The 27,868-nt window shown below is 31.6% G+C and overlaps 2 protein-coding genes across 3 annotated transcripts; one reads left to right on the forward strand and one right to left on the reverse strand.

The window, feature by feature from the left end:
* Nucleotides 1-723: 723 nt before the first annotated feature.
* LOC113404499 (uncharacterized) lies at nt 724-18,877 on the reverse strand. The gene is made up of 7 exons (XM_026645418.2): nt 18,515-18,877; nt 16,531-16,671; nt 14,247-14,328; nt 2,353-2,502; nt 2,015-2,144; nt 1,660-1,749; nt 724-1,133 (listed from the first exon to the last, which is right to left on the reverse strand). The coding sequence occupies exons 1-7, from the start codon at nt 18,874-18,876 to the stop codon at nt 946-948; spliced, it is 1,143 nt and encodes a 380-aa protein (XP_026501203.2). The 5' UTR covers nt 18,877; the 3' UTR covers nt 724-945.
* A 4,199-nt stretch (nt 18,878-23,076) lies between these two features.
* LOC113404500 (uncharacterized) lies at nt 23,077-25,392 on the forward strand. Of its 2 annotated transcripts, none has more exons than XM_026645419.2 (3): nt 23,077-23,223; nt 23,693-23,856; nt 24,312-25,391. In XM_026645419.2, the coding sequence occupies exons 2-3, from the start codon at nt 23,707-23,709 to the stop codon at nt 25,299-25,301; spliced, it is 1,140 nt and encodes a 379-aa protein (XP_026501204.2). In that variant the 5' UTR covers nt 23,077-23,223; nt 23,693-23,706; the 3' UTR covers nt 25,302-25,391. The 2 variants fall into 2 exon arrangements, with proteins under 2 accessions (XP_026501204.2, XP_064076982.1); XM_064220912.1 differs by having other exon boundaries at nt 23,078-23,227; nt 24,312-25,392.
* The last annotated feature ends 2,476 nt before the right edge of the window (nt 25,393-27,868 follow it).

The raw sequence follows: 27,868 nt of genomic DNA on the forward strand, positions 1-27,868 counted from the left end.
GTTAATCTGCGTTTTGTATGTAAATTATTAGTTTTAACATTTTAAATATATAACCAGCTTTTAAATATAAATATAATACTAATCGTAATATTAATTATAACCTAACCGTTGCACGTGATACAATTTACAAACGATTACAATTATAATGTCTAATTAAAATTATAAACGTATACTCTATATTTAATTTTGAAGAAATGGTAAATGGCAGGATGTTCTATATATTAAATATACATATGTGCGTTTTTATTAGGCAAGCTTAAACGTTATCAGATAAGTTATAAGCTCAGGCAAAACAACCGTTATTTCTATATCTAATCACTAACTACGCATTCTACTGCAAGGACCTCTATGTCAATAACCTTTTTTATAAAAGTAGTACATTAACTTTTATATAATTTTATCAAAAGTCTCTCTTTTTACCATGTTTAAAAGAGCTTTGGATGTCTTTATTGGTTAAATTATAATTCCATATCCTGATAAAGGGAGTTGTTCGTGTAAATAATTATATTTTACTTAGGCCGGAAGTATTATTTTTAGACCGGATTATTTCGAAGTTTTGTTTTTATTTTATACTGATATGGAAGCAAAGTTTCGAAAGAATTATAAAATAAAATTGGAAATAACTTTCAAATGTGAGCGAAAAGTTGGATTCGATTAATTAAAATGTTATATTCATTTTTGAAAATGTCACCACAACGTAAGATACTCTAGATTTTTTTTTATAGAAGCAGTATTTAAAATGACAAGCCGGAAAATAATTGTCTAGGTAATCCATTCCAGAATCTGTTTATAATTTTAAAACCATTTTGGGAGAATATAACCTGTTTTAAATTCGAACCAATATTTGTTTTCTTGCTCGTGAATCATATAAATTGCTCGGATATTGTTTTATTTCCTAAACGTGGCGTCGATTTTGAGCCGTCTGCCACGTATGGAAAGCTGTCGTCAGTGTTCTGGTTGAGGTATGTCTGGAAAATTGTCCGGGAGGGGCGGCAATACGTTGGTTTCAAACTGCCCAGACATATTCCCCGGAGGAGAATAATTAGCTACTACTATTACCTTGCCTGCCCGAGATCTGGCTTTGCCCACTCCAAAGAAACGTGTAGCCACCCAGACCATCTGTGTGAAGTGACCTGAAAATAATGAAAATATTGATTTTTATTGTTGCTTCGTATCCGCTGCATAAAAACACTTAATATTTAGTCTATGAAACTACGTCTACATTATATTTCATAAATGTAGGTGGACTGGTAAATAGGCTATCTGATGGTATGTGGTCACCATAGCCAATAGATATAGGTACTGTAAGAAATATTAATCATTCCTTATAAAACTCCATGATGTTATGTCCCGTATCGTATCCTTCAAACCGTAACACAACAATATTGAGTATTGTTGCTTGAAGGTAGAATGTATGAGTAGATAAGACAGGCTTTAACACCAAACCCTACTACTAAGTAAGTTGTAAGTTACCATTAAGTGAGTATCCCATCCTTACCGATATTGTAATTGCAAACGTGTATTTAACAGCATGTAAATGATAACACACTGATAGGATAAGCCTTGCTCTAATTTTGAAGAGTAGGTTTGGAGCTCATCCTTCGACTTATACTAGCGCTGGATTGAAGTTTATATATGTATATATAACAATATGTTTACCTGCATTAACGTTTGCATGCAGAATGTCAGTATCCTTAAAAAAGTTGTACTGACGAACTGCTGCATACCAATACGATGATACTTCTTGACCTGAAAATTGTATTACCAATTTAAAAAGAAAACTATTTGAACATTAGAGTATTTACTCCAAATTACAAATACGTATAAGAGAGTACTTTTGAAAGTACTTGGGGTAAGGTTATAATTATCATAAAATTCATATTTAGTACATTAAATTACCAATAATTGGAAAAATATATTAAACCCTGTTTAATCGACATCGATGTCTTACTTTATTTGATTTCGTTGCTATTGTTCAGCGTCTATTCAAAATTGAATTAGAATAATGTCTCACCGGTCACGTCAGGCTGAATATCGCTTACGGGACGCTGATAGAGATTCTGTCCAACGTCTCGATCGTTTCTGTAACGGAATTTGTTGGTGTGCGCCAAATGGTTGGCCCAAGCTTGGGCGTAATCGCACAACTACAATATGAAATGATTAATTAATAAACTATGAATACAGAAAATATCTCTTAGCAATATATAGAGTCCAGTTTTATGAAAAAAAAATGTATTAACTTTTAAATTAAAATATACTATATTCAAACTGGCTCACGCAATAACCACCTTTGAATCGTAAATTTACATGATTATATGATGCATTATTACCAGTTCGGAAATTTATAATTACCTCAGGTGCCATGTAAAGCTGAGGAGCGCCGTGCCTTTGGCGATAGACATTGTGCCAACATAAGCATTCTGTAATAAAATCACTGTCCTGCCAAGCAGTGCGTACTTCGCTCCATTGGACTACCATGCTTACCGGCTTGGATAAAAGTATCTGAAATAATACAATATTAATATATCTTACACATATAACAATCCTAAACATTATATGATTTTAAATATATATTTTGGAGATAGGATGGATTGGAGATTTTAAATATATATCTTTTTATTCTATTATAAAAAGAGAAAATTGCATAATGACGAAATTTACGTTGATCAATAGATAAATATAATATATTTGTCCTTTGTCCATTTGTCATTGGGAATTAAATGTACCATGCACATATAATAAATTAAGTTATTAGTATATCAGGACCATAATATGGAAGCAATCGCACGGTTACAACAGTAACAGCCTGTAAATTTCCTACTGCTAGGCTAAGGCCTACCCTCCCTTTAAGGAGAAGATTTGGAGCTTATTCCACAACGCTGCTCTAATGCGGGTTGGTTGATTCCAATGCGGGTTGGCACGGTTGGTGCTTTCAATTACAATAATATTAAGATTCGACTCCTATATTTTTACTCTATCACGATTTTTTTAACTAAATACTTTTAAAATATAGTGTGAACTTATTTTTATATCCTTTAATGGAAAATCCATTAAAGTTTCGCCCGTTCATGAAAGGGATCATAAAAATCAATCACTTTACCCTACATCAAACGTCATTAACAGAGTAAAGATGATTGATCGCCCAGCTTATATTGGCCTGAGATTACCGTTCTTTTAATAACAAAACGTGCTAAGTGCTGCGCTAGTAATATATTACATTGAATGACAGTTAACCTCTTTACTGTCTACGTTCAATTGAATGCAAATATACATATACTGTTGAATGAACCTTCGCCCCGCAAGGATAGAATAAAACAATGTTTTCCGTGCAATTTGGTGTTAACATAAAATGTTAATTTTTAGTTAATAAGCTAATTTCTCATGTAGAAACTGCGTGACTCAATATTGTTTTGTTTTGTATAATAATAACTACTATTAACTACACTATTCATAATATTTTTCTATGTATCTATAATACATAAAAATATATAACTAAGTTATTTAATTCTTTAAACCAGATCGTTATGTTTAATGGGTAATAAAAATATATATTGTAGATAAGAGGATCGTTTAGCTTTAGATCATAGACAAGTTTATATCTAAGATTCAAAAAGTAAGTAATGTGCAATTTAAAAGTTACGGCTTTAAATCAATAAAGTTGCAAGTGAACCGCACAAATTGGAGCTGCGCCAATACGATTGAACCGCTCTCTATTTAATTTTGCAATGTATTCTAAAAATATTTTTTGGCATACTTTGCCTACTGATGTGCCAGTCTCATAATTTTATGATTTACGTAAGAAATACAAGCTACGAATATCGTTACGGAATATTTATATTTCTTTGGGTATCGTCCAAAAAACTTCAAAAGGTCAAAGTTCATATTTAAGGGTTCCTTCCATATTAAATAAGCCAAGTATTTCAAAAGTTATATCGAAAAATAAATATGGAACTATTTCATTTGTTCTCGACCCTCGACTTCGTTCGAGTGATATATAAAATTTATTTATCTTACGTCTTTTGAAAAAAATATATATTCTGGTACCTGTTCGCGTCGTTTATTAGTAAATAGTAAACCAAGAAAGTATGGACTACATCATAATATATAAAACAGTTTTAAGATTTATCTATAACTAGTAAGTCTCCCGATTAACTTCGCGGTTATTCAAATATTTTTTAAGACTTTCGAAACCTATGTCAGGTTTTATTTTGATTTAATTTCATTGTAAACTGCACTCGCATCTACATTTAGCTCTAAAAATATGAAAACTTATTATAATGAAATTTTTAATGTCAAATAGTATACATTATAAAAGTATAATATAATATGTAATATAAATGTATTTATTATTTAATAAATATATTTATTATTCAGTTATTAATCTCCATTGCAATAACGGTCTTGTCCTAAATATTTTTTTTCTTATTCAACGTAATAGTAGACAAAAAGTTAACTTAAAAAATAACAATATGCCATTGATTACATAATAGTATTAAATATATTATTGTATCATGAATAAGTCAGACATGCGGCAACGTAGGCCTGCGTGCCGACAGCGTTTACCCGATAAATAACCCTAATGAGAGCAAAGCCGTTTCAACTACGAGTATGTACCGAAGCACCGATCGCCCGAAAGCCGATTTGCATCCAAAGTACTATTTTTTTGAACGAATATGCTAATTTTATACTGGGTTCGTTGAGAAAATAACATTGAATTTCTATTGAATTTAATAAATGATACACTGGCATACACTCTATTGAATATAAAGCTTAGATATAATACTTATAAATATTTATCATTGCAGTTTACAATATGTTATGTCATCTACTCAATATCGTATTAAAAGAGAGGATTGATTAAAACTAGTAAACATGTCATAAAATAGAAAGGCGTCACTAAGCACCATTTGGTTGTTTTATTTATATAAATCTTTTATATGTACTTAAGCGGCTGGACCTGAAGTGAGTCCTGTTTGAGGTTGAGCTGCGATCGATCTCCAGGTTTTTTAACAAACATAATAACATTCATACGAACTCGGGACGGGCAGCTACCATATATACATATATCTATAAATAGTATAATATAAAGTCGCTTTCTGTTTATGTCTAAATCTCCGCTTTCTTCTGCTTTACGTTTTCTTTGATGCGGTTATCACTATCAGAAAGAGCGGTAAACGAAGAAGGTTTTTATATATAATTTGTAAATGTTTTGTCCAAATTATGATTCTGGCTGAACTATGATTTCCAAAAAAACTGTTCGTATGCTTACATGGCTAACGCTGGCTAAACTTTAGGAAATACATCAAAACAATGTACTAGTGAAATACAGGTCTTAAAAAGCTCTAATCTAATCTATTTTCTAATAACTATTATTCTATATTACATATTAAAAATCCTTAGGTTATTCACGATGTAATTTTCTCCAATTCTTTATTAATCCTTATTCAGATAAAAATATAATAATCCTTGGTTAACTTGCATTTAATATTGAACTGTAATTTTAGCTGATGATGTACCCTCCGTGTAGTCAAAGATGTTCAAATGAAAGTTTTTAAATTATTATACTGAACCTTATCAACGAACTGTAATAATAAAGAAAAGTTTTTTATCAATTCTCAATAACGACTAGGCATTCATAACGGTGTGGTTATAAAATGCCGTAAAATTTAATAATGTTTAAAGTATAATTTCATATTTAAGACATAATATGAATTTATTATAAGTAACTTCACAGAATGAATTTGCTTAAAATATTTTAGAACACAGGAGCGAACCTAGAACTAATATCGTCATAACTTGGAAAGTTGTACGAGCTCTTGGTATTATAAATTTTAATAACATATTGTGAGCTTGGAACCCTGTGCTTTTAATAACTTATCCTGTATCTGCTATAGCACTCTACTTAATAAGGTATTATATGAACAAAAAAATAATTTGTTCGTTACTTAATAAAACGGTGTGAATATGTACTACATAGTTAGGACTACGTTGGTTATAATTGAATTTACTTATGACGTTACTTATTACGTTCGCGCGGCACATATTACAGTGCACAGGTATATACACATACAATTTATTCACAAGCACAATTTATCTTCTTACTTACGCTCATAATCTGAAAGAACGACTAGAGTTCAGGAACAGAATCAACATCATTACGTGCTTTCCGAATGTAGACACCCCGCTCTGTGCTGTGCTTTGTCAGTGCTAGCGAGGAATACGGGTGATAGTGGTGGATGCCAAGAACAACACGACAGTCAAATGTCTTTCGCAACAATCCTAATCGAATACTACACGTTTTTTTATCATAAATCCTCCTCCAAAATAGGAAACTCCCTTCTTTACGCGAGTCTTAACATAATTGATATACGTAAAGCGATAAAAAATATACATATCAGGTCATAATTATCTCATAATTATTAGTAATTAAGAAAATAAAGAACTGTTTGTTTCAAACACACATGCTTGCGTTATGATTGTGCTAGATTACGTACGAAGTAGTTCTAGTATCAGACGTGCGACGAGTTATCTCTGGTACCGCAATGCAGGCACAGTCTTGACATGCAAATTTTGTTTAAACTTTTAGACCTTTAAACCTTCTGTTTATAGTCGTAAGCGTTTGTTTCAACTCCTATAATGGACGAGGAAATTAGGAAACTCGCCTAAATGAATGGGATCAGTTTAAAAAAATCAGCGTGCCGTTATGTGAAGCCTTTTAGTCAAGCGCTTTCATTTCTTTCACATACTACCCTTACTAACTACATGCCAGTATTGAAATCATGGCAAGTAGTGTGTTTTTCGAACGTACTCAGTTTTAAACTCGAAAGGCAGTTCATATATTTTCATGGAATGAAATGAAATGATAATTAATCATCGTGTTCAATGATAGCCGAGTCGACCCGAGATGGCTAGAGCGTGTATCTATACCAGAGATGGACGGAACCAATCCTGAATGGACTACATACATGGGTAGTGATTATGATCTAGATGTCTTTAACCACAAAGAAAAAGACATAACTTAGTGATAGCGCCGCTACCCAATATATCCAAGATAATTACGTTATAAGATTTATGCTATATTAATTATTATAATCTTCGTGTCTAATTATACTGGTTCACTTATTTCACTGGACGAAACCCAGAGTAATAAATTAATAATCATCTAGTTGTCCAGACGGGATTGTGAAAAGTAATAAAACGAGATTTTTTTTTTTAATATAAAATAGTTATGCGGAAGGCAACTGACTAAAGTTAAACCTTTGCCTTTGATATTGTTATGGAACTATTGATAATGTAATGTACACTTGTAGAGGTAAAACAGCTCAGCGATTACGTTAATGATTCTGCCCTTTAAAAACTACCGCAAAAATGAGGTTAAATTTGTATAGCTTTATACACAAAGACTCAGAGATGGAGCGGTCCCACTATTCCGTCGTTCGTTACTTTGAAATATATTTTAATAAATTAAGTGATCCGTTGAAACAGTAATACTTTTAATGATTATTTATTTATTAATTGTTCATTTTTTTATTTGTATATATATAGCACCCAAAGTATATGCACTCAATCGAGTGCAGGAAAATTTAACAAAAACTAGTTGTCGGCCCTGACATCACTCGCATTTTAGGGGTTAGTCGTCAGGTATAAAAAGTAGCCTATGCCTTTTATTGGGAATCAAGTTTGCTTTATAAAAAAAATTCATCAAATTCGGTTCAGTGCTTTTGTCTTGAAAACGTAAAAACTGATTTATAATATTACTAGCGATCCGCCCCGGCTTCGCACGTATGCAATGCTGATACTAAATATATAAAAGAATGTCTTTGTATAGAACGTTCACAGCTTTTTTCAGTCAGTTCAGGGCCATATTGATCTATATTATATGCACAATTTATTTAAGGTACTTAATTGGATAAGGATATATGCTGTTTGCTTAAAATCGCTTCGTAAATAAGCCGTTATTTATAAAGGATAAAAAATGGTTATTGTGGGTTATCCCTAAGAGATAGACATATACCATCACGCAGCTTTTATGAAGACGTTTTTCAGGTGTGCAATACTATAGTACATTATGTTGTTCTATCTCGTTGTCAACCTGCGATTGCAATGTAGGCGCGAAAAAAAAAATTATTTATTTACGACATCACATTAGAAACCTCTGAAATTATCAGTGTTTCTATATTATATTATGCTTGTATAAACATGTACACCTTCCTCTTGAATCACTCTATGTATTAAAAAAACCGTTTCAACATCCTTTGCGTAGTTTTAAATGCTTAGATCAAGCATACATAGGGACAGACAGACAACGGGAGGCGACTTCGTTTTATACTATGTAGTGATTAGACATAGATTATATAGAATATTTATTGGTTATTATCATTTATTTATATTGTGTTATAATAGCGTTTTTTGTCCGTATGAAATAATGAATTATAAAACTTCTATAATCGAATAAACAAATCTGACAATCAATATGAGAGTCTAATACTTTTTTTATGTTGAATTTGAAAATAATTTCCAACATACATCTATAAACCTCTAAACTATAAATCTTTTTAAACGTATTTAACCATCCATATACAAAATATATGTTCTAAAAATAGAAGTTTGTGGAAACTTGGATAAATAAACAAAGAAGAGCTGTAGTCACTACAGACCGTACGAATGCGGCGTACTCGTATTTAAGGAGTATTTCAAAGATATTTCTTAGAAAAGAAATGCTTTATGGAACTTTTGTAATGAGAACTATGTTTCTGTGATATTCGACTTAAGATCCAATTGAATTGGATTTTTATAATACATATAAAATCAACTGACATATGCGTTCCTATCATACATGATTATTCTGGTTTTATTAAATTTTACTTGAATATGCTTATCAGCATATTTGTTGCGTATCGATAAATAAAATACATCACTAACTTTTGATTAACACTTGTTTATTGTTACTTTAATGTTTTAAAAAAGTAAAAGTTTTAATCTTTTTCAAAGATATAGTGAAAATGGAAGATACTCTCCACACAACTATAAGACTGCTAGGACGTTCTACGAAACTTGTAGCACGTCCGTAGCGGAAACGGTGACGTAGCGACCCCGTTGGAAGTCATGCACGCTTCGCAACTACACGGTTTTCAAATGTAAATGATATGAAATAAATATCACATATGAAGTGTTTTAAGAGAAAGAACACTGTATTGTTTACATAGTATTTTGTACTGTTTCCAGAAACATTTGTGTGTGCAAAGTGTCAACTCAATCAATTAGGTTACACTCGTTTAAAATTTCATTTCAAGACTTGACTTGCATATTCAATGTATAAGTGACTGACTGTGAAATGACTTAACGTAAATCTTAACAGTATATTGGGAATTCAAATTAATTATTAAGATAATTTGATAATTATATGACGAAATTATTTTTTTGGCACAGATTCAAAATTTGTTACTTACGTTAGCTTAGGATGTTGGTTATTGAAATTACCAGCATTTTTTTTCTTTTGTCGTCGGTTTAATTTCTATCAAAAAGTTTATTAATGTTAATTATAGAAGATTTATCTTTCTTTACTTTAATCATTGAATATATTATAATATGCTTGCATGGAAAATTTCTGGTAGTTAGTGCAGGAGTTAACAATTTGTTAAAACGTTAATAAGTAGTAATAACAATGACAACACTTTTGACGTCTTGTCAAAAAAACGCGATTCGCACTACCGTGAATGTGATTCTATATTCGCTTTTGTTGCATCTCTTTGATGTTCGGTGCGATCCAACTGCCTTTCATTTTGAGGTTTGCAGTTTATTTCATCCGTCGGATAAAATGCGGGTTGGTGCATACATAAATAGCAGAATTTCACCCGACATACACATTAATTTTTCCTCACAATATTTTTCTTTGCCACAGAGCAATAAATGAATGAAAACCCAGTAGTATGGGTTCGTGTCACCTTTCAAACTGTCTTACCAGGTCATCTCGGCTATCATTCAACACGATGGTAATTAAATCCATGAAGTTATATGAACTGCGTTTCGTGTTTAAAACGGAGTACGAACAACACACTACTTGCCATGATTTCAATACTAGCATTTTGATAGTAGAAGTACTAGCTTATGAAAGAAATGGAAGCGTGACTAAATAGCTGCACATAACGGCACGCTGGTTTTTTAAAATAAAATCACTCGGTAAGCGAATTAACTTACTTGTTCAAGGAGTTGAAATACAGGATTACGACTTAAAAATAAGAGATGAAGCGTCAATAGCGAAATGGTTAACGGGCCGCTTAGCGATGTAAAAAGCCACAGGATTGATTTTGACCTCTTAGGCCATTGTCGTACCCACTCCTAACACAAGTGATAAGTTTAAAAAGAGGGGTAAAACGGAATATTAGTTATTTCTTAATATATTTGGGGCATTACTACTATTCTTTTTATATAAAAAAAAGTTTTTTTCTCTGTTATTATCATTTCTCATGTGTTTTGGTATAAAATAGCGAGTAGATCATTGAACAAAATAAGTTTTAATGTTCATTAAGATTTTATTATGGCAACATTGGATGTGTTTTTTTATTATAATTCTTTGAATTCTTCACAAACATGTTGCCTTCGATATATGTATGTATCTTTATAATACATAAGTTTTATTCATAAAATATAGTGAAATATTTAGATACTACATAGGTTTAAAGTTCTAAAAATGGCCGTTTAAACAAAATTTGCATATCTAAAGGCTATGCCTGCATTGCGGTTCTTAAGATAACTCGAACGTCTGATATTAGAAATGCTTCGTACTATCGTCTAAAAAAAAACTACATTTCAAGAAACAAACTGTTAAAAACAAATTGTTAGAAACAAAGAGTTCTGAGTTTCTTGATTTTTATTAAATTCTTTATGTTAAAATTACAAAATATTTATTTTATATGATTGTACGTATTTTTTCATCATTGTTTGAGGAAGAGACTATCTAGAATTATACTATGTTCAAAGTTAAAAACAATGACAAAATGTATGGTCTATAGCTAACGATATCAGAACTGCATAGCGATACATTCACATAATGTGACGCTAAAATGCTTGTTTGACGATAATATCTAAAATAAGTCATGAAAATCTTACTTATATCATTGGTTTGCAATTTTAATGACGTATCTTCAATAAGTTTTACATGCCCGTTGTTCTTATAAAGATCACTCCTTAATTGCGCTTAGAATAGAATTATGTAAAGACTATAGTTTCGGATTTTTTTGGTACGCATACACGAATTATGTTTGAAGAAATTTATATATATCTAATAAAAAGTGTAATTATGACACTTATTATAACAATCACCATCCCTAAAAATAGAAATAAAAAAAGTAAAGACTGCGTCTAAAGTCCGAAAAGTCCGAAATCGATACAGATAATCTTATAAAAAATACAAAAATAATATAATTAATATCCAAACCCAAATTCGGTTCTAATTCAACGAAGGCATTACAAGCGACATCAACTGCTATCTTTATTGGCAGACCATTTTATTTATCCCACATAAATTACTAGTATTTTGGGTTGTTACGTCGGGTAGAAAATCGCTTGAACGATTAAAGGTTTCAAGGGGCAAACATCGCATTTCATATTCGTGAGATTCAAGCGAATTTATACTTACAGGAATTGATATTTTCACCTCAATACCCTTGTCTTTTCGAAGACTTCGCCTATTTCGATTAAGGTTGAAATTCGCTTCCACTAGTGAGAGATAACAGTTTCGAAATTCTGAAGGCATCATACTCTCGGTTCAGTAATTTCTATAAATGCACGAGATATCAAACGTATTTAAAATAGTAATTAAGTACATTTAGTATTGCGCTAAAATTCCTTAATTTCAGTTTAAACTATTTAAAATTGATGACTAATAAGTTTTTAAAAAGTAAAAAAGAATTTAAGATTTATATAAAACACAGTTTAATTTCTTTTTAAATGTAATCAGTAAAGTATAATAAAGGTGTGAATTCAACTTCCACAATAATTATATACTTTTTAAAGTCAATGAACTAAAGCTCAATCTCATTACACTTTACACTTTCATTTGCTATTGGTGGAGCTTTGCTAGTTAATAAATATTATAAATATGACGTTTATTTGTTTGTTAAAGAATTATTATTAAGAGACCAAGTCAAGTCTCGTTCTAAGGGAAATAATTAACATATGGTTATTATTTCATACCCTTATAGGTATCAAGTAAATTAACATATTTATAAATGAAACAGATATTGTATTATATTATTGTATTGGATATATTCAAGGTCAAGACGATCGCGTTTACTATGAGGTCAAGGGCGCGCCCTATTTCCAGAACCTTCGACTACCAAGGACCTTGTTGCCTGGAATAACTATCACGAGGCTGCGTTCATTATCAATACGAGAATAACACTTTGTACGAACGATTGAACATCAAAAGTCACAGACAATATAAATCCGTAAATCCACTTCGGCAATTGGCTATTAAATAAAACAACAATCATGACTATATTTAGGTAAACGTAATGTAAATTTAAACTATTATAGTCTTATAAACTCAATAATAACATCAGATTAAAAATAGATTTCATTTATAAATTACATAATCAAATAAAGTTTTTCATTGTTCAGTACTTTGATAAAAGGCAATATTATCTCAAGTTCCGAAAGAAGTACGTCCAAAGCTGTATAATATAGTTCATCATACTAATATATAACCTATATATAAATATTATACCTGTAAAATTAGATGTATGTATTTGTCATGACGAATCGTCACGATTTAACCTCTGGACCGATCGTAATGCAATTTAATATAACAGAGGGTCTGGGATAAGGCGTAACTATTTCAATGTACGAAAAATAATACATTTTAAGCAGATGAATCCCGGAAACTGTTAGTATTAAATAGAAAAGAATAATTGAAGATGAATGAATCGCTATTTTAATTTAATACCGATAATAGAGCACCACTACGACAGCTTGTTCGAGTAGGCTCTTAGAAACACCGTTGGAATCGTCATTTTGCAAAATAAATGAAATGTAAAACTACCACTTATTCGGAATTAAAGTTCTACCATGAAGAACGGGCAAAACAAACTCTAATATTATTTTGTTATGACTAAAACCTCTTTACCTATTCTGATGAAATTTAACATAAACATAGCTCTAATATTCGTCTCTTATTTAAAATTTTGTATTTGTTTTGTTTGTAGTTGAAACTCTGTGACCTTGGAGTATTACTGCAAAAACCCTAATCAAACATAATATAACACGCCGTCTTATTGCCTCGATTGGTCAGGAGAAGAAGTCAGTATCAGTGACGAGGGTTGTGTCCACCCAGGGCTTCAGAATTGCTTTTCAACAGATATTTTTAATTTTGATTTGTAACTTCTGTAACTGCTCTTTGACATCAAGTGCAAGATCAAGTATAATCAATCATGTATATTCTTGAAAATGCTGAAGCCTAATTAAGGTTATGTTTATTAAAACAATAACCGCATTTAAATAGATTGAAAACTGTAAAAATAATAAATAAACAAAAGTTCACTATAAAATTTCGCCCGAGTTTCACACGCAACGATCTAATAGGTCAAGGGCCTGGCTTTCCAGAATATTCTGCACGTTTATATATATATATACAATTTCATTTTTTTTTCATACCTACTATTTGCTCCTTTTTAATTCCAAAACATGTGATAAAATATATAGACGACTAGCTGTGCCCGCGACTTCTTGTACGTTTGAATTTAATAAAAAAGCGTGACTTTATTATTATTTCTAAAATAAAAGTAGCCTAAGTCACTTCTTATTACATCAGCTATCTGCCAGTGAAAGTCCCGTCAAAATCGGTCCAGCCGTTCCAGAGATTAGCCGGATCAAACAGACAGACAGACAAAAATTGTAAAAAATGTTATTTAGGTATATGTACCGTGTATACATATATGTATAGATATCCGAAATAGCTGGGCTATGCATTATCTATGTAATATCTATATAATATGTAACTCTCCTGATAATATTAGGCTATTAAGTAATGCAAGTTCTATGTCAATCGGAGATATATTGATAAGAACTGTTTTAGTACATAATATATCCGAACTATAAGCACATTGCATGGAATATGGAAATCTGAGGTGTTTTTTATCTCTTCATCTCCATTGTTACTACTTTTAAGTAATATAATCTTATAAAATCATTTTGTAACATGTTCTACTATTTCTTTTATACTTTAATGTTATTATTGTTATACTTACCCTTTGCAATAATTTCTGTCTGTTGTCTAGCTGTTCAGGTTGACTGTCTTCTTTGGTCGGCTCGTGGTTTCTCCAAGGTTTCCTGAAAATTAACTATAGCTTCAGAGTTCTTAATTAGCGTAATATACTAACCTCTAATGTTCAAACACTAGAGAACTACAGGAATTATAAGGGCCGGATTTAGGGGAGGGCAACCGGGACAACTGCCCTGGGGGCTCCACATGAGAGAGGCCCCCACAACAGAGATTTCGACGAGAAAACAAATATCTAGATAAAGTTAAATAATAATATTACTAATTACTGTCCTTAAAGCTACCGATACAAGTAAATAAATTATAGCTTACTGATTGAAATTAATTCATAATATACTTATTAGGGCCTCCTCTCCTTTGTGGCCCCAGAGCTTCCAGACCTTTAAATTCGACTCTTGGAGTTATTTATCAATATGAATGACACCACCGAAAAATATAAATAAACAGGAAAGTCGCGCAATTGTTTATTCCATTTTTAATAGATCTACAAAAACCTATGAGCCTTACAGTAGTCACTTATGACGTATAACAACTCATATCCGATAATTCACATTGAATACCAAAATTATATTCTTCATTCAAGTAGGCTCATAAAAGCACTTTTGAATCGTCATGTTACAGTGTTGAATTAAATGTAAAGCTACCATTAACATTATATCCAACTGTAGCACTGCGAGTGCTCATTTGACAAATAGACTGCGCTTCCCCGGTCTTGACTTCCGTCCCTTTTTGTAAAATCAATCCCACAAATTGGACGCGAAAGGAAAAATTTAGGAAAAATGTTACACATTAAAAATTGTAGATAAATCAAAAGATTTTATTACCAGTTTTATTAATTAGAAAATGACTTTAACACGTCTTAAATGTTTTATAGCGGTTTTTACTCGTTTTTGTTGACGTAAAGTACCTATTAAAGTAAGCGGAAAGTTGCATGCGTGCTAAATTAGCTTGGCCGGAAATGGAACATTGGCTACCCCATTTGACCTCTAGTAAGGGAGACCTGCGTGCTCGTAACTTAAAGCTTTGATAGAAGTAAACACTGGTTTCTTTGCACGCGATTTTCTCATAATCACCATATTATATGTTTTGTATAATTACAATTTGTACATTTTATACAATAACAAAATATGATTATGAAATAATATATTATAGGTTCAATGATCATGTCACTGCACAGATTTCGGCAATGACGGTCATTGTAAAGGGATATTTGCTAATTGCGCAGAATCTATTAATATTAGAGCGCGGGTGTGTCCACAAAAACACCATTATTGTAGTTCTTAACTCTCACAATCCAGAAAGACATTAAAACCGACACGATAAGAGTTCAAGCATTTACTCCGGATAAATATCTGTTTTTCGACTTATGGTTTGAATGGTAGCTTAGTTTAATTATAGTACAAAAATCTTTAATAATCATGAGAATTTGTAAAAATTAATTATTTTCATGGAAAAAAAGGATTATTTTCTATTAAACTATAAACAAATATTGGGATTCTTATTTTTTTTTTTTCTTTCAAGTCTAAAGAATACATTGAAAATATAAATAGTCACAAATAATCCTTATACATAATTATATAGTCGTTTATGAAAACGAAGAATTAATTCCGCTTAATAAAATATTGAACTACAAAAAAAACAAAAGTAATCACGAATCTACTTAAATAAGCTGTGCCGGTCTGAGATAAAACAGTATAACATTTTAATTAATTTTAGAATTAACTGTTGTTCTTTCTAAATTTATTATACAAACATGGGTTAAAATTTTCGAATGAACAAAGAGTATTCTATCAATAAAATTGTTAAAATAACAATGAAAATTATTTAAATATTTAGTTTACGCCCGCTTCAGAGGGGTAACAGGTAATCTTTGAGTTATTTTTCCTTTTTTATCTATGGAATAAGTTTAATGGGTCATTTGGTGATAAACGATAAAACATTGGTAAGCAATATTAACCATTCCTTACATCGTCAATCCGCCACTAATCTTGGGTTTATAACAATACCGAGTATTGCTGTTTAGCGGTAAAACATCTAATGAGTGCTACCTAGCAACGCCCTACCACCAAATGCCAAACTAGATATCTTCAATCCCATTCTTGCGTGATTGTAGTAACAAATATCCATTCATCCAAACTTTCGTATTTATGATATAATTAAGATAACTAAAAGACCTAAGCATAGAATATTGTAAAGAAACTATTAAACAGATCGTTTAATAGAAAATTGAATTAAATAATAAAATTGGATACCTGGCGTGTTGTAAGAGAGCAGGAGCTACCTTCTTTTTCAGATTGGCGAGTGCGGTGAGTTCTTCGCGCTTCCGAGACGGTGGTGGAGCCCCACATAGCGTCAGCAGTGGTGTCGGTGCTGGCTGAGATGAACGGAGTAGTCTACGAAGAAGAAGAAAAATAAATTAATTAAAGACAATGAGATTTAGACAAAGACAATTTACTATTTTTCACCAATTTTTATATTCCACAACCTCTTACCAAGTATGTGAAAAACGTAAAAACAACCAAATATTTATTTTTAGATTATTTTTTTTAAATAAAGTGATCTTTATCTCTTTCTTTTCCAAGATTTTCTTAATTTTATTGTATGATAAAAACGGCTCTTTCTACCATCGACGTTCCTGGTCTTATTGAGCCCCGTTGAATTCGTCATGACGATGGCAAGAGACATGATGGACTGACACTGGTTCCCTGGGAACGAGGACGGGCCCTTGTTTGAGACCCTACCGGAATGCCTTGACCCACTGGGCCTATGTCATACCAGGTACACAGAGCCAGAGTTAAGAGCCGGAGCCGCGGCGGAAAAGCTAAAGCGAACAAACGATCCAAATATTCGTCTCCCATTCCAAATTATGTCCCATTTGCAGCTTAGACCTTGGACACTGGATCAATGGTGCATAAACCTTCATTAAATGTATCACACCTGGCTTTATTGCCTCTACTGATGACAAGAGGGCTGGTGCATTTCTTTAAAGGATCGGAATTGCGATCAAATAGGGAAATACTGCTAGCATTCTTGCCATCATTACACGCGTTATAATTAAGACCTTAGTGTTAATAATTTTTATGTATTTTTTATCTTTAAAAAACATTTTTCTATTTATGTATTTAAATTTTATTTAAATCGTCGTGCAAGTTAATAAGGTTTTTTAAAAGGAATATGAACAAAAAATATATTCGTTGATGTTCTTTACATTTAACATCAATCGTAACAGGAAATACTTAGTGCTTTTTTTAATTGTTTCGACATTCTAATTTAATTTCTTTGTAAAGTATCGGTGTAGGTGGTATTTTGTAGTTTTTTGTCCAGTGTCCAAGTCTCTGGTGAAACAAGGGACTTGAATGTAGCTTAGGATGAGATGTCAATGAAGGTGGTATAATTGTTATTATTATTATTTGTAAATTTTCTTATTCCGAAAAATAAATTCAACCTTTCATGTATATGGTGCCTTCGTGTTAAAACATCTAGTAACTGTCTGTCAGTCTTTGTTGTCTATTACGGTTTCACGGCTAGACCACTACACCGAATTTGATGAAATTTGGTAATGTGGTTTATCCATGAAAGAGCAACAGACAGGCAGACAGAGTTACTTTCGCATTTATAGTATTAGTATAGATAAAGCAGAACGCGCGGCACATTGTAGTTCAGCAACAAAAATTTACGGCGCGTCTTTTTGTGAATACATCAAAAGGGCTGTCACTCTAATTATTATCAATTATTAACGTTATAACAAATTGTTAATTACTTCACAAGCTACTAAAATTTGCATTCGCTTTTGATTTTGTATTCGTTTTTGTTGCTTCACTATTATGTTCACTACAATTAAACAAATAATAAAACAAATATATATAATAATTAGTTACACGATAACATTCAAACTGATACATATTATATATTTTTTAATATATTTATACACAATATTTTATTACAACAACGAATTCTTCATAAATAAATTTTCAACTTGCATAATAATTACATTTCACATTAGTATATTCAATGCTATAACTTACTTAATTTCTCTATTAATATTTGCCTATTTGGATATTGGAATTCACTCTTTTTTTTAATGCTAACAAATACAAGTTAACAAAGGACTATAATTTAATTTAGACGCAAGTACTAGTAATTATTTACTCACATTAATTTCATGTTTTTATAACAAAATCAGTTTCAAAACAAAAAGGACCACTATTGCAAAACATTGATTGAAAGGCAACGTACCGTTTTGATGCCGGTGTACGCTTTGACAGTAGCGTATAGTCGTACAGATTCGAGCTGGAAGGATTGTTGTTAAAAACGGGCGAGGGAGGGTAATAAGCTTCATCTTCCCTGTGATTATTATTCACTAGCATTGATTTTAGAGGCAATAATTCGACATTGTCGTCGGCACGTCGGTCGCGGGGTGCCGTCATAGCGCGGATAACATCGCGCAACGCGCTCGGCTGCTTGCAGCCTACTGTAGTACTGATAGACGCGGCCTTGAAAATGCTGCATAGCGCCGGGCGTGAGATGAAATTACGTTTACGAAAACAAAAAACCCTTAATATTACCTCATTTTCTTCTAAGGCTTTTTGTGCTTTCATGTAATTAATAATATCGTCTTATGAGAAAACAAGATTAAATGTAAATATTTTTATATTGAGCTACACATTTTTTAGTTATTTATTTATTTGTTAAAACGCATCCAACTCTACACATTGGCATTTTACGTATTGTATACGTACTATTTACGTATTTTACGTATTACGTAACCTTATTTAATTTACTTCTATGTGTTTTCGTTTATGTCCTGTTTAATCGACATAAATTGATCAGTAATTTCAATTTTAATAAAAATAAATTATTTCTGTCTTACATACAAGTAAATAAGAAAAATACTTTGTTCCTAAAAAAAGGATGGCCTCGTGTCACGTTTTTTTTTAATTTACAGGTATTTTAAGGGTACACGAGAGCTAACCGTGCTTAACAGAGGTTGAACTGCACATGCGCAGTTCAAACGCGCGATTTCTGTCTGCAACTCTTCGTTGACATTCTCAATTTCTCGCTTAGGTCATAAGCACCGAATGGGACATTGAACTTAAACAAATACATTAAAAATACCTAACATTACTACTTTATTTTTATCTTAATAGTAAATCTGGCAATAATATTATTGGACTGTGTTGTGCAGAAATGTTCCAACCTTTTACGAGGAGGAAATGCATTTACCCATGCCGCCCGGTCGGGGAACCGAGACGGGTACGTAGGACTCACTGAGGCCTAAAGCCCCGCACCTGGCCTAATACCCCGCCCTACCCACTAAAACCTCCTCGTGTTTCCACCACGCCGCCTAATGGTACGGTACGCCTACGGGAACGCTCGTGGCTTACAACCGCGGCCCCACCAGCGTATATAGGAAATTGAATACTTAGATGCAAAGAAAATATCCATATTATGAAATGTCTTCAAAATAATACGCATATTATGTACATCTAAAGTGTGTATATATATGTCCAAATGTAAATCTTAATAAAATGTACTTACTGCTTCTGGGGGTTGGTACATAACATACACTATCCAATTATTCAATAAAACATTTATTCCGAATTATATCCACATACTATTTATGAACCGAGATGACTCGTATTTTTAAAATCATTAAACCTTAACAAAGACTGCGGATTAAAACCCAGACAGACACAACTGAATTTTCATGTGCTTAATTTCTATACCTACATAGGTAAATTATACCGAGCTCGTCGGTGAAGGAAAACATCGTGAAGAAACCTGTATGTTTAGGAAAAAAAAAACGTTCACGTATCAGTCATAATATAATATAATTTAAAAAAATCACATCTACTTATTAAAGGTCGAATAGGTGCATTGGAAATTTTATCTTTACAAAGTCTCTTAAAATATGAATGATTAATTATGTAGTTGTTTATTTTATTTTGTAGTTGATATTTATTTCCTATAAATACGATGAAATACGTAGGAATATGTATAAAGCTTCTTTTGTTAGACTTCCCTTCAATATATTAAGAAAATGAATAATGAAAGATTAAACAATATTTTAATTTATAAAATGCCAATTTTCATTTGCATATTAGAAGTGAAGCGAAGAGTAAGCGTTTAATGTTTTACACAGAATCTATATTTTAGTCTATACTAAAAGTTTTTCGTAGGAATAGAATAAAGTATCATTTTTTTCATAATTACTTGGTAGGGCTTTGTGCAAACCCGTCTGGGTAGACTCACCCATCAGATATTCTACCGCTAAACAGTAGTACTCATTGTTGTTGTGTTCCGGTTCGAAGGACGTTTGAGCCTGTCTACAGTCACAAAAGACATCTTTTGCATTGTAAGGAATGGTTAATATTTCTTACACCGCCATTGTCTATGGGCAATGGTGACCACTTACGCCTGTATATAAGATCATCTATATACATCGGATATGCATATTATTACAATCGATGTTCCCAATTGTTATAATACCTATACCAACATTTTTTGTATAAGATTGTATTACTAAGAATTTTGTATAAATAAAATAAATGCAATCGATACTTTTGATCTTCGGCCTTGAATATTTTTTTAAGCAGACGAAGGATCGGGGTTTTGTAACTCATTTATTATTTGTAATAGTATACATATGACCTATGCCAATTTTCAGCTATATGCATATCATTGTAAATAAAAATTTGTATTTTCACCGGACTAGAACATCCACCATGTTATATGTTCAAAACTGTACACCAATGCTTTGTCTTATTATCTTTGTTATGATATCCTGTGTAATTAAATAATTGGCCTGGATATAGAGTCAATATAAGCAGTGCGTCCATCATGCAACTTTGATTTGCCGCTGATATCGTGATAGTTGGAGAGCCGAAGGAACTATTTACGTGAATGCTTCATACCTTAAGCGGCTTCAAGATGGGTAAGTGTGGTATGGTCGTGTATAATCTATCTATACCAATACCACAAAGCTTAAAGAAGTCATTTTCATCCAATATGTCTTATCTGCCATGACTTACAGTGCCGAAATATGGACACGACCAACTCCACAATATCAAGGTTGCCCACTCACCACGTTATGAAGCTATATTCAAAGTGTATTTTAAGAAGAAAATCGATCACATGAGATTATCTAAAAAAGACCCGGGGTTGTTGATATAGCTTGAAACATTACTAATACTAACGGTATCCGTTATTCCGGTAACGTATTTTGAACAACCGGCAGGAAGGGAGTCCTATTGTACAGACTCTGGATTAACTGTGGAATCTGGAAAAACCTAGTTGGGATTAGGTTTACCAATACCGTAAAGAAGGTGGTGGAGTCAGACTGGATAAGGGAGCTGGAGAACAAGCAACTTTGATGCTCTTGAGAGAGACTTGTAATGTCTAGTATTGGACTGTGATTTTACCACAGTTCTTTCCTGCTAATATAAGCATTAACAACGAACATGTATAACACAGTATACAATTTGTTTGTTCTGAAACTTATAGAGGATCCAAGTACCAAACGACTTTCCGTGGTATTATTAAACAACAATTTAAAAATGTTTTTTTAATACATTGCATTTCTTTGTTTGATAGACAAATTACATACCAATCGAAAGTGTGAAGCCTATAGAATATTCAAATGTGAAATGAGTTTAGGCATAAACAGTGGGGCCGCAACAAATATTTGATAGCAACAATATGCTCTAACTAATCGTAATATCCCCAAGGTCATCGGGGGAGAGTTACGAGAGAACTAAAGAGCTCGCCGAGCTCAGAATGGATGTCGTCGTCGGTAATATCGGATAACGTCTCTGAAGACTGAGGCACTATGATTACACTCACTACTGAGATGCAGAAAACCACCCGACTTGCACATCCACGTTGGTTATTCATACGATCAGGTGGCTAAATACATGAAATACCTAAGCCTCACCCTGGACGGTTGCAAGGGACTTGCACGCTTTGTTGTGAACTTTGGAAGTTCACAATAGAGATTATCTAAAAAACTTTGGAAGTTTACAACAAAAAGTGGCCATCCGCACAGTGCAGGGATATCGACCAAAATCCTACGAGGGGCAACCGTCATAGCGCTCTTTACGCCTTTGGACATTCTGATGGATACAGACGAGAAAGTCTATTAGTATACCCGTCACCTCCGTCAGAACAGAGAAAGTGTGCTCTCTCTGAGTACGCTCGAGGCGGTTAAATGGTGGGAACACTTTAGCGACGGAGTGCGACCATTTCCGCGAGAAACAAGTTAAAATTTGTTAGAGTTTAGTGCAGAAAATCGGCAAAAATGATTAATTTTTAGACCTAACTGTGTGTGTTTGTAATTAGAAAACAGGTGTGACTTTAAATTCATAGCAGCAGCTAGCAGTTGTAGTTTCAGCAACGTGCAAATGTCGGAAAGTAGGACTTACAAGTCGCCGGGAGTGTGAGTGGAGTAGCAGCACTGTACGCGATATTATTTCTATGCTCTGCTTTACTTGCTTGACATAAATAAAAATCGATTCATAGTTACCAGGAATCCCTACAAAATTCAAGTATTTTTACAGGGTAAATTTAGGGGGTTAGCATTTTAAGGGATTTTTAGGGTAATTGTAGTTCACATTTTTCAATTAAAAAATCTGTTAAATATTAGTAAATTTCAAAATTTTGTTTTAATGTAACACTTTATTAGAAATATTTTTAGTGATATTAGAGAATAATTTGATATGGTAAGGCTGAATCGATTGATAAACGAAGTGTTTTATTAATTGATTAATGATTATATTGTCTTTGGTCACCGGAGTTTTGTCGTTGGGTTTTCATCGAGCGAAGTGTAATATTTATGTAAAGATTTAACAAAAACAAAAAGCAGATGATATCAAAGATATCTTAAACATTGAAAAAAAAAATACGAAGTACAATTTACCTTAAGAATTACGAACTGGATTTTTAATACAGTAGGTAATCTATAGTTATTGTTATTGTTTTTTTTTTGTAACAATTTTTCTTTAACTACAATTACTTTTCCAATTATTGCTTTTATTAAGCACTAAGTCAAAAAGTTCTTTTTTTTGTTTATATATAATTCCATGTCCTTGTTGTTTTTGTATTCATAAAAAAAATATTTTTGTCAATACAAAAATAAAAAAATAAAGAGCAGCAAACAGTATTAAAATTATATTTATTAATGTCTAAAAATTAGGTTCTTAATTATTATTTTCATTTCTGTTCATTCCGACTCATACATGTGATGATGCAATAACTAATTATGACTCATTGACAACCTTTCTGTATCTTACAAAACATTGTTTATTTAAAAATAGTTAATAGTAGGATTAACTAATGAAAAAAATGTCTCTGTAGGAGTATCTTTTCACATATTTTTTTATCAGAAACATGATCAATAAAGCAAACTTTGTTATACAGGTAACACAATCAAAATGCTCGAGGCAGACCTGTTTGCTTATATGAATGATAGTGATGAAGAGGATCAAAGACCTAATTATAGTTCTGATGATGAATTCATTGATAATGCGAATGAAGATCACTTTGTAGATAAGGATGATTTGGATAATAACATTAATGTTGAGGTATTCTAATTAAACATTTATATAAACTATGTAAGATTGTATTTAAACTTTACTTGTTGAAGTATAAAAAAAAACAGTCTGTGAATTTCTTACTGCCCACCTTTTGCTGGATATATGATTGCTGGATCTACATATAGCAGGCTTAAACATAATATTTTCACATCTTATAAGATGAATTATAGACACCAATTAAATACATGAAGTGGTTGTCAGTGGGGCTTGCATGTATTTAAATCACAATCTCCAGGAATGGCACAGGCCATCTTAACATTCACACTCATAAAAAATATAGAAATTAAAAAAAAATTGTATGCATAAAAATCAAAGTAACATATTTGTAAATTGCTCAAAGGTATAAATAAGTAAATTTTATAAATAACTAGCCTATAAACATATATATATAACAAATAGTCACTTGTTATTATATAACTATATAAAATTTTTTTCTTTTCCAGTTTCATCGAAATGCAGTGACAGCGCTTAATCAATGCCCAACACTAAAAGCAAGAAAACTTTGTGTGTTTAATTTAGACTATAAGTTACATCACAGTGATCATTACGACATTGGTGGAACATACAGTAAGCAAAATCCTAATTTGTGGTTTTACTGTACAACAACAGTATGTCCAGGTGGAAATTATCTTTTGAATATATTTGTGTGTCACCGGAACACAGGTTCATTCAAAATCAGCATAAGCGACATCGAGACACATATCCAGATGAAAGACTTGACAGTATTTTCAAAATATTTACTATTGCCAAATAAATTGATATCAAAAACATTTAGATCGTCTCAAGCAGATAAGAATCATTATATAAAATCATTTTGCTTTACAAAAGAAGTTGTTGATAATCTTCACAAAACTCTTAGTATTCCAATTGAAATTGAACTTAAGCCAAAATGTCCAGTCGATAAAGATTTCTTAAGAAAAATTAAGTTGAAACATTGCTTGTCTGGTATGTTTCAAAGGCAAGAAAATACCGACTTTATTCTAGAATCTAAGAGTGGAAACAAGTTTGATGTCCACAAAATACTTCTAGCAACACATAGCAATGTTTTAAAAGAAATTATCAAAAAATCAGAATCAAACTGCGCTGTTGTTGATATGAATGATGATGAAATTGAAGTGTTGCTTGAATACCTGTATTCAGTTTCAGAAAAATCTGTTGTAGATGAAAATAGTTTTAAATTTTTAGATGTAGCCTACAGATTCAAACTTGAAAATCTTATTCCATTGAAGCAAAGTGAGATCATCCAAAAATTAACTATTAAAAATGCAATAGAGGTAGCTGTACTTACAGAGAAATACAAACTAGAAAGTATACAAAAAATTGTATTCGAATTTATTAAGAAAAACCCAGAAGTACTTGAAACTGAAGGCTGGAAAAATTTAAATGATGTGGTTCTAACAAAAAAGTTGTTTAACATATGTAAACAAAAATAAATAGTTTAAGTTATAGAATACTCTAAATATTCATTTGAATTATTAAGAAAATTGTTTTTATATTTTATTTATTGTTATTAAAAAAAAAACTTATGTAAACTATTGTAACATCTTTAATGTTATGAAATACAATTGAAATACTATTTCTATACTTCTTTTTATTTTATCATGTTGAGATTTTTTCTGTCTATCACCTTGCTTTACGTTAGCTCATTCTTTTTAATTTTGTTTTTGAATGCACACAATTACACACAGATACATTAACGACAGAATTATAGGCCTGTTTATCTGTTCGTAAGTACGAAGGCGTGCGACTGCACGTTAAATTATCGGCGCGCATTAACAAATATAACCTAATTTGATTTTATTTTGCCTTCTTTATTCCAACATTAGTAACCTACCCCGCCTTCGCTAGGGTGCAATTTATTAATAAAGAAAATTGTATGATATTAATATAACTGTACCCTAGCACTGAGGAAAAATGAAGGTTTCTGCTACTTAGATGTTTTTATTTGTATCATTGGTTCCGGAGATTACCCCTACATATAAACATATTGTACCTCTTTATAATATCAATTACTCATTTCATGCACTCTAAGATATCCTGTAAGCACAAGAGTCATTCATCTATTGCAAGCGATAATTTATCAGTTGAATCAGTTGGGACAGAAAATCTCACATGACTGGAAAGGTTTCAGGTGCATGACCAAGCTTTTAGTGCTTTCCAAGGCACTGGATTATAAGCACAGCCAACTCTCGGCTACTATTGAGAATTTCTCGACGGAATATCGACCAGGAGTTTGAACCCGTGGCCATAGGATTGTCTTACTATATGCGTATAACAAGTCTTACTAGGCATACGCACTACACCTGCTGATTATGATGATATCCTTATTCTCAACAGTCGGCTGAATATTTTCGGAGAGCTACTTTTATTATGGCCATACTGTGCCTATAAGGTAGTAAGTCTTATTAAAAATCTTTATATTATATTATATTATATTATATTATATTATATTATATTATATTATATTATATTATATTATATTATATTATATTATATTATATTATATTATATTATATTATATTATATTATATTATGTTGCCACAATAATGCCACCTTCAGTACCGCGAAGCATAATGGAAATATACCAGATCTTCTAAAAGATAATATACCTACCAATCTTTGCCGATGTTTCTATAATTTTATTTTATTCTTAATTAGTAAAATATCATCAAACAACACTTAATGGGCAAAACTTAATGCACTTCTTGAAGTTTTCAACGATCGATTATGTTTTAATATCATATACATTTTATATTTTAATTTATGGAGTACCTAACTACGTCGATTCTTGCCATTTATTTTCGATATTCTCAATTTATAATCTTAAACATGACAATTAAATACTTCTTGCAAAAGCCTTCTAAGCAAAATTATACTGTACTCTATTGACCTGAAATATTTTCATCAAATTCGATTCAATAGGTTTTTTAATAGACGCGTTTTACCTGAAATAAAACGCATATTAAACTACTTACCTTATTAGAAGCTTAAATAATGAGATAGGCACTTCCGGTTCCCGTCATATTTCACCTATCTTTCTACCCAGGTATGTATGTCTCTTTCGCACTACCCTCTCTTTCCACCTGGCCTGGTGGGAAGCGCTGGTAGTAGTCAGCGACTCCCTTGTAATCATTGTCTGTAATTATGCACCAGGCAGAAATAGAAGCTAAGCTTCTAATAAGGTAAGTAGTTTAATATGCGTTTTATTTCAGGTAAAACGCGTCTATTAAAAAACCTATTGAATCGAATTTGATGAAAATATTTCAATAGGGTACAGTATCATTTTGCTTAGAAGGCTCTTGCAAGAAGTATTTAATTGTCATTTTTAAGATTATAAATTGAGAATATCGAAAATAAATGGCAAGAATCGACGTAGTTAGGTACTCCATAAATTAAAATATAAAATGTATATGATATTAAAACATAATCGATCTTTGGAAACTTCAAGAAGTGCATTTAGTTTTGCCCATTAAGTGTTGTTTGATGATATTTTACTAATTAAAAATAAAATAAAATTATAGAAACATCGGCAAAGATTGGTAGGTATATTATCTTTTAGAAGAACTGGTATATTTCCATTATGCTTCGTGGTACTGAAGGTGGCATTATTGTGGCAACATAATATACATATAATATAATATAATATAATAGAAGACAATATCTGTACACGAATATTATCTTTTGATGATATTATAACAAATAGCGAAGTCAAATAATACTATTACATTGCTCCATTTTAAAAATGGTAGAAAATATTCTTATGAGTTAATTTCCATTAATCGTTTTGAAAATATATTATCTACATGTAAAAATAAGAATTTAACATTTTGGAAATAATATAGTTACTTATCTATGGTTATAGATCAAAGCAGTAAACTAAGGCGAAATATTGTATGTACTAATGTGTAGCACTATCTTAATATTTTGCTTGTTCTTGTTTTAACTTGCCAGAAAAAGTATAATTAATCACAGATAAATTCCAAAATTTATTATTTTTTCC

Source organism: Vanessa tameamea, chromosome 5 (assembly GCF_037043105.1).
Source record: "Vanessa tameamea isolate UH-Manoa-2023 chromosome 5, ilVanTame1 primary haplotype, whole genome shotgun sequence".
NCBI lineage: Eukaryota > Metazoa > Arthropoda > Insecta > Lepidoptera > Nymphalidae > Vanessa > Vanessa tameamea.